Source organism: Ranitomeya imitator, chromosome 9 (assembly GCF_032444005.1).
Source record: "Ranitomeya imitator isolate aRanImi1 chromosome 9, aRanImi1.pri, whole genome shotgun sequence".
Lineage (NCBI taxonomy): Eukaryota > Metazoa > Chordata > Amphibia > Anura > Dendrobatidae > Ranitomeya > Ranitomeya imitator.
The window spans coordinates 10,326,849-10,335,401 of record NC_091290.1 but is presented as its reverse complement, the minus strand read 5'-3'; the positions used below and the strand labels follow the sequence as shown (position 1 = coordinate 10,335,401).

At 43.1% G+C, this 8,553-nt stretch overlaps 1 protein-coding gene across 4 annotated transcripts in view; it reads right to left on the bottom strand.

The window, feature by feature from the left end:
* Window positions 1-6,062: 6,062 nt before the first annotated feature.
* TPCN2 (two pore segment channel 2) overlaps window positions 6,063-8,553 on the bottom strand; it is a 44,070-nt gene continuing 41,579 nt past the window's right edge. For 3 of the 4 annotated variants that reach the window (XM_069739760.1, XM_069739757.1, XM_069739758.1), the window contains exons 24-25: window positions 7,701-7,798; window positions 6,063-6,780 (exon numbers count right to left, since the gene is read on the bottom strand). In XM_069739760.1, the coding sequence (XP_069595861.1) occupies window positions 6,702-6,780; window positions 7,701-7,798 (177 nt within the window). In that variant the 3' untranslated portion in view covers window positions 6,063-6,701. The remainder of the gene's footprint in view (window positions 6,781-7,700; window positions 7,799-8,553) is intronic. The other variant, XM_069739759.1, reaches the window with a different exon arrangement.

The following is an 8,553-nucleotide window of genomic DNA, read 5'->3' as shown; positions in this document are numbered from 1 at the left end:
TCCTGATCTTCCCATAGATGACTTACCCAGAGGTTACCACAAGGGCAGTATAATGGCTCAGTGGTTAGCACTGCTGGTGTCCTGGGTTCAACTCTGACTGAGGACAATGAGATTCCTCCTCTCAGGTGTATTTTAGAAATTGTAGTCAGTGATTGTGATGGGACCTGCTCTAGTTTTTTTCTGACTTTCCCATAAATGCTGAGAGTCTTATTGATGTTCCGGCCAGAAATAAACTCTTAGGCAGCACAGTGGCTCAGTGGTTACCTCCATTGCCATCCTACACTTGGGTCCTTAAAACCTCCTCTCAGACACACATGAAACCTGCTCTTCCTTTTCAGGTAATTGAGCTAACCACTGAGCCACCATAGCATTACCTGATGGCTAGATCATCAATATGCTCATTAGTACCCATCGGCAGGCCATGAAAACGAAGAGCAGGTTTCATTTGAGGTCTCTGATTTCATTTTCTAAGATGTGTCTGAGAGGAGGAACCTCATTGTCCTCAGTCAGAGTTGAACTAAGGACCCAAGTGTAGGATGGCAATGGAGGTAACCACTGAGCCACTGTGCTGCTGAGAGTTTATTTCTGGACAGATCATCAATAGGACTCTCAGCATTTATGGGAAGGTCAGAAAAAAAACTAGAGCAGGTCCCATTACAATCACTGACTACAATTTCTACAATACACCTGAGAGGAGGAACCTCATTGTCCTCAGTCAGAGTTGAACCCAGGACACCAGCATCGCTAACCACTGAGCCATCATGCTGCCTGAGAGCTAAACTCTGGGTAAGTCATCAATATGACTCCCGGCACCTATGGGAAGATCAGGAAAAACAGACATAGCTGCCCAACACATCTAACCAATCTGTTCATTGATTTCTAAAGTGAGGTGGTCCGCAGGGGTCTCGCCAGAGCCGGCCAGTTACTAGTTGCAGCCCACCTGGAAGGTTTTATCGCAGCGAGCAGGTGGCGGTATTGATAGAATTACACGACGATTGTCCGTCTCTCCCTTTTTCACGTCGGCTGATGCAGAACACAATGGCGCTCGTCGCTTCAGGTGCTGAAGTTTCCAGGACAATCGCCTCCTTTTCTTGGCTTCCTCTCCTCCGCTTTCATCTTGGCCTTTTCTTGTGCCGCCCGAACACCTTGAAGCTTTGTTCCCGGCTTTCTTCCCTTGAGTCTTTGTCTCGGCCTTTTTCATGGAAAAAAATAGCAATTATAGTACAAGGGACACAAGACACCGGCCGCCCAGCGCTGGCGACACACAAGGAGCAGGAAGGGGGACGGTTCCCGGTACTGTACGGGGGGCGCACAAGGTCTGGCTGACACCAGAAACATGGGGGAAGAGGCTAAAACAGCGCCACACCTGCAATAGGTTGGAGTTGGTATTACACCGCTATTGAATTGACGCTTAAGTGCAATACTGCACATGAACTGAGGGCAGGTGTGGCGCTGTTTTTGGAAGCGGTTCTCCAAATTCTGAACAAAACTCCCGCTTAGACACAAGACACGAGTCATTAATGGCGTTCTTCCAAATCAGCAAGTTTTCACCAAACCCACAGGATAGGCAATAGCTTGATGAACGCTGGGGGTCCAACCGCTGGGACCCTCTGAAATGCTGCAGTGTAATAGAGCATGCTGCATTTCAAGGCCTAGTTCTTTGGACAGGTGGGGGCTCAGAGGACAGACCCCTTGCATTTTCAATAGGATTGATGGAAAGGTCAAGTTTAAAAAGTCCATTTTCTTTCCCAAAACAGCGCCACCACTGTTCACAGGACAAATGTGGCATTGCAGTTAATCAATTACTTCTATGAAGGTGTAATACCAGTAATGACCATGGCCGCTGTAGACGCTGAACAGGTGAAGGTAGAGGCCGGTCGGGAGACGCACCTGACAGGTGCTCATAGGTCACCAAAGACTAATCTGGAATAATGAGAGTCCAATCTGACAGCATGTCCTCCAGCTGCCTCATGTGATAGCATCTATAGTCTGGTCCCTCAAACATGAAGCTTGTCATTGGCCCATTGTAAAATACCAAATCGGGTCCTTGGGGGGAAGCAAGTGCTTTAATTGATTGCACCTCTCCCACTGGAGGACCCAGAAAGTCCACACATTACACAGCCGGCTGATGGCTCTCATTGGACACCATGTAAGGCTTCTTTCAGATGTCGGTTAGAAACCGGTGTGGGGTCCCCTCAAAGCTGACAGCTGGGGACTAGTATTCTCAGGCTGGTAAGTGGCCATGGATATTGATCCCCCCCCCACACCCCAGCCAAAAAATAGCAGCCTGCAGCTGCCCAGAAAAGGCACATATATTAGATGTGCCTATGCTGGCGCTTTGCCCGGCTCTTCCCACTTGCCCTGTAGCGGTAGCAAGTGGGATTCATATTTGTTGGGTTGATGTCACCTTTGTATTGTCAGGTGACATCAAGCCCACGGCTTAGTAATAGAGAAGCGTCTATAAGACATCTATCCATTACTAAATTCTATAGTGGTTTGGTAAAGACACAGCCAGAATAAAGTCCTTTATTAGAAATAACAGAAAACAGTTTTACTTTTTAAAAAAAAAAATAAGTTATACTCACCTAACGCCTATTCCACCGAAGCCCTCGTCTCCTGTAATAAAACAAAAACAAAAAAACAATATCCATCGTTCTGTCCTACGCCGTGATCCATGTCTGGGGGGATAATTAGTTTTCAACCTGAACAGTGCCAAGATGCGACCGTCCAAGCTGAGAACCACTGGGGAATGAACAGCTGTGAGCGCAGCCTCAGTGACTTGCGGTGATGTCATCGAGGTTACCACAGGTCACTGAGGCTCGGTTCCCAGCCAGGCTGAACTGCGATGAACTCAGCACCGTGAGAAAAAGTCAGCGATGAGGTCACCGTGAGAAGTTTCAACGGAATGATCGTTATACCCACCTGTGTTTGTTATCTTTAAATAAAAAAGTAAAAGTGTGTTTTGTTTTATTTGAAATAAAAGACTTTATTCTGGCCGTGTCTTTATTTACCATACAACAATAGGATTAGTAATGGATAGGTGACTTATATATAGACGCCTCTTCATTACTAAGCTGTGGGCTTTATGTCACCAGACAATACAAAGGTGACATCAACCCCACAACTATTACCCTACTTGCCACTGCTACGGCGCATGTGGGAAGAGATAGGCAAAGGGCTAGAATTGGCACATCTAATAGATGTGCCTTTTCTGGGCGGCTTCGGGCTGATATTTTTAGGCTGGGGGGAGGGGGGGGGGGGGGGGGTCAAGATCCATGGCTGAGAATACCAACCCCCAGCTGCCAGCTTTAGCAAGGCTCGTTGTCTAAAATGGGGGGAACTCCACATTTTTAAAATTATTTAAGTAAATATACAGCATGAGTACCCCTCTATTCTTGCTAACCAGTCTTACTAAACCTTACAGCTGGGTGTTGCAACCCCCAGTAGTCAGGCTGGTTATCAAAAATACAGGGATCCTAATTTTTTTTTTTTAATTTATTCATTGCGCAACCGGCGGCTGATGAATACTTCCATCAGCCTCCACCTGCTCTCGCTGTTATCAGTTGAATACAACTCTCAACATTCTCCCGTTAGCGCTAGTGCAAGCAGGGGAGAATCATGTGAGTTGTCTTCAGCACCTGGCACTGGGGAGCAGCACTAACTGTACCACTGGTTCCCAGGTGCCGGTACATGTGATACTGATGCGGCACACGGCTGCCACAAGGATTACACATATGGACACTGATACTGCTTTTTCCAGTAACGGAAATAGCAGGACATGTGCAAGAACCCCAATTCATCTTTTCTCCTGTGGGGGCCCTGCAGGGAACAAACAGTTTCTGCGGGTCGATCACTAGATCCCAGATACAGTAATAAAGTTTCACAAAGCCAAGATGAGATATTGTAGGTTTCAGGAGCCGAGTGAACACATAGATTGTAACATCACTGTATAGGAAAAAAATCTGGAAGATTTTTTTTTTTAAATAAAATAATGTGGAAAGAAAAACGTAAGGAATTCACACAATTGTGTTTGTAACTGTATGTTCTCAATTATTAATGAAAAAGGACCTGGAATTGATAGATTATATTATATATACTTTATTTATATTTTTTTCTCCCAGATATAAACGCCGCTATTCTCCTGAATCTAGCGATTTTTTTCTTTTTTCTTCCCGCGCCTCTACATTACCAAGATATGACCTCTTATTCTTGATTATAAATCTAGTATTTTTAGCCAACTGGGTGTGACTCAACTTCTCTGTGGGTGTGTCCTATAGGACCACGCCTACTTGTAACAAGACTTGATTTATATAGATGGGGAAAGATGCTATATCTCAGGAAGGGAGAGGTGCAGGGAAAAGAAAAAGAAAAACATTACCGGATTACACACACACTTTTTACCTTGCTTAAATCCCGCCCTTCTCCTGAATCCGGCGATGTTTTTCTTTTCTTCCTGCGCCTCCCTGTTCCTGAGATACGGCCTCCTCTTCCCTGTATATAAATGTAGTTTTGTTATCCAAGTGGGTGCAGTCCTTAAGGACACACCCACAGAGAAGTTGTGGGTCACACCCAGTTGGCTAAAAATACTAGATTTACTAACAAAGAGAAGACGCCATATCTCAGGAACAGAGAGGAGCAGGAACAAGAGAAAGACATCGCCGGATTCAGGAGAACAGCGGCATTCGCACCAAATAACAACATTCACACCAAATAACAAGATTACATATTTGTTGGCAAGTGACAATTTGTCTTTTAAACCATGACAGCAGCCAAATGTCTAATGCAACCTCCTTGGTCTTTAACCTCCATGATGTCCTCAAATCATAGGGAGGGCTAAAAATAGGGAAAGTGCTTAAAAGTAAAAACAAAAAAAAAAAAAAAAAAAATTATATATATATATATATATATACACATACACATATACATACACATATACATACACATATACATATATATATACACATATATATATATATATATATATACACACATACATACACACACACATACCGTCTATTTTTTTTTTTTTACGGAACATTTCTGCCAAAGGGCAAGGATTGTATTTTGGGCCCTGCACTGCATGTAACACTCCCTATATAGAATGTTCCTTATGTTCATTTTACTACTTCAGGGAAATCGGATTAATGATGGCAGAAATATCAAAGTATAAAATCTAGAGGATTGAACACGTCACTGGTCATACATCATCATAAAAAAAAAAAAAAAATACAAGTTTCAGGCAAAAAGTGAACTGCAGCGAATACAACCAGTGCATAAAGTCAGAAAAAAAAATTAATTTAAAAAGGGAGTTATTTAGTATTAGAAAAATTATATAGCGCCACCCCTGTAATTCAGGTCGTCTCTGGGATTGCACCATTAAAGCGAATGTAGCTGAGGTGCAATACCACACACGACCTGCGGATAATGGTGGCGCTGTTTTGGAATATAGCAGCCATGTTTTCTTATTCTAAGGTCCTCTAAAAATCACAGAAATAAATGACTGTCCGGCCGAGGAGCTCCACCATAGAAAAAGCAGCGGCGTTCGGACACTCGTGGATTTTGTAAACTCCTTAAAGACAGAATTGAGGGAGATGCATCTTCTTCGGAGTTCTCTGTAGAAAGTTTAGATCATAGGTGTCGCTTTTTTTTCTTATTATTATTATTTTGAGGCGTTTTGGGTCAAAAAATGATTTTTGCTCTTCATTATACATATCGCATCTTTTGGCTTTTACAGGTTCTTTGCACATTACTGGTTGTGGAAAGGAGTTCACAGAGAACCCATCAGTGAGCTCCACCTGATGGGAACGTTTGTAATGTTTTTTCCCCCCTGAGCTCCTCGCAGCTGAATTAAGACCGAATCGAAGTTTGACTCCACTTTGATGTGGTCATAAATCAGCAGCGAGGAGATCTGAAAAAGAGAGAAGCGTTACAAACGCTCCGCGGTCAGAACGCGCTCACTGATGGACCCTCCGTTAACTCCTTCTGCAGCCAACAAAGTGTGCGGAGAAAAAAACAAAAAAAAGCCTGTAAAATCCAAATCGTACAAAATACTTAATGCAAAATTTATTTTTAGAATAGAGTTTAAAACAAATTATTATATACATAATTATAATTTGCGGGAGAACGACTTTATAGATCGTCATGATTGGGGGAGGCACTACCAATCACAACTTCCTGCCGGCCTGAAGGGGCAAAGAATGACCCTAATACTCCAAGACCTTGTGTCAGTGTCTGTCTTCTTACACCCGTCAGTTACGAGGATTGTCCAAGATCATTTAAAAAAAAAAACAAAAAAAAAACAACACCTTTTTGAAAAACAGCGCCACTCCTGTGTACAGGTGGTGCATGGTATTGCAACTCAACTCTACTGAGGTGAATGGGACTGAATTGCAATACCGCACACAACCTGTAGACCGGTGTGGCGCCATTTCTGGGGGAAATCATGATGCGTTACCGGCCCCCGTCACACACGAAAGCTGAAAGTCACCGGAATCGCTATAAAATCAAGATCTCAATTGTATCAGAAGTAATAAAATGATCCGTCCCGGAATCAGCGCCGTGGGCGGAGGACCAGGACGGGGCAGCTCTATGCGGAGGGGCGCAGCTCAGGGTCAGGTTCAGTTTGGCAGCTCCGAGTGATTCATTCCCTGATTGTCCTGCTCCAGATCCACTGATTTACAGGGACCTGTGCGCAGCGAGCGTCATCTGGAGAGGTGGAGGTGCGGGTGGTGATGCAGGCGGTCCAGCAGCTCCTCGTCCGTCGGCTCCTCCAAGTCTTCCCTGTGCAGAGAGAAAAAATAAATAAATTAAAAATAAAAAGATTTAGGAATTTGACAGCTTCATTTTGTAATTCCCGGGCTGACCTCTGTTCTGGAAGACTTTCCTGCCCTATTGATGTCAATCTGTACTAGTGTAATACTCCCCTTCGCCTTCGGAGGTGCTGCAGGAAGCCGAACACTCACTACAGATTACAGCTGCTACAGAGGAATATTTTGTGATCAGCCGATCACCTGAGGGTTGTTCCAAAAGAAAAGGGGTAGTCAGAGGCACATGGGGGCTCCTGGGGGTGAACTTTAACGTCACCATGGGCCCAAGTTCAGGAGAGACCTTTTTTGCCATCAGCTTGCAGAGACTTTTTGTGTAGCAGTATTTTCATCACGTGCTTACATTTTTGTACTTTGTTATTCTTTATTTGTACAATTGTGTTGCAAAAAAAAACATTTGTACAAATATGGATAAAACTACAAAAAAAAGGAAAATGCAAAATAGGTATAAAAATGTACAAAAAAGTATAAAACCTGTACTGCAAATAAAGTGCAGAAAATAAAAAAAAATTACAAAAAGTATTAAAAGTAGCAAGTACAAAAAAGGAGATTGAAAGAAAATAAAAAACTTACTCTGTAAAGTTTAGACTTTTTATTCTTTATTTGTAGTTAACTTTTGCATTTTTTATTTATGCATTTTTGTATGTTGTTATTCTTTGCCAATTTTTTTTTTTATACTTTTTTTAAATGCTAAAACTTCTTGTAATTTTTTAAATACTTTTTTTGTACTTTTTTTAATTTATTTTAATTTTTTTACATTTTAGGAAGCACAGCAGATGGCGCCTTTATATACAAAGGGGCACGGCACAAACAGTATTGCTCCTTTTACAACGGGCCCCACGGTGCCGCGGCCCCGATCGGCATATACACTGTTACCTGAACATGAGCTGAACCGTCATGTGATATTCCACCTCCTGGGACGGAGACAGCGCCGCAGAGTGCCGGTAACTGCGATCCCACTTATGGATAAAGTTCTAAAAAATAAAGACAAAAAAAGTATAAATTTAGAAACAAATACTAATAAAAAGTAGCACCCGTAAGTGGTGCCTTGTACTGCAGTCCCGTGATCAGTTCTGTGCTCGCACCGTCCCCTTAATAACATTGTTTTTTTTTTTTTTTCTCTATTGTTTTTCTGCATTTCAGCAGCCTAAACGAGTTTCAGTCGTTTTTCCCCCCCTCTTTTAATAATATTATTTTTCGCAACTTTCTGATGGGGGCACCGATGCGGATGAGAAACGTGTTTCTTATGGTTTGTACAATTTTTTTTTTTATTCCTTTTCAGTTTTTTTAAATACTTTTTTCAACTTTTTAAAAACTTGTTCTCTACAGTTTCTTTATATTTATTTGAACTTTGTTGTTCTCGTACAGTCTTGTTTTTATACATTTTTGTGCATTTAGTACTTTTGTGTACATTGTTCACTACTTTTACCTAAAGATAGGTCATCAATGGCTGATTGGTCCGGCACCCGGCCTTCCCCCCCGCTGATCAGCACGGGCCAGAAGTGCTCACTTGCTGAGCTGGCCTCTTCTGATAGTGGCCACGGCCGGGTCCTGCACATCCGTCTCCTATTGATGTGACTAGGCAGATGTGCCCGACCCGGCCACCACCACAAGAGGCCACCACCGATAACAGCTGATCAGCGGGGGCTTTTATGGGGCCGGACTGACGTCTGCTGTGGGTATAATGGGGACTGGCGACTACTCACTGGTGGGGGGTGACCGGCTCTGT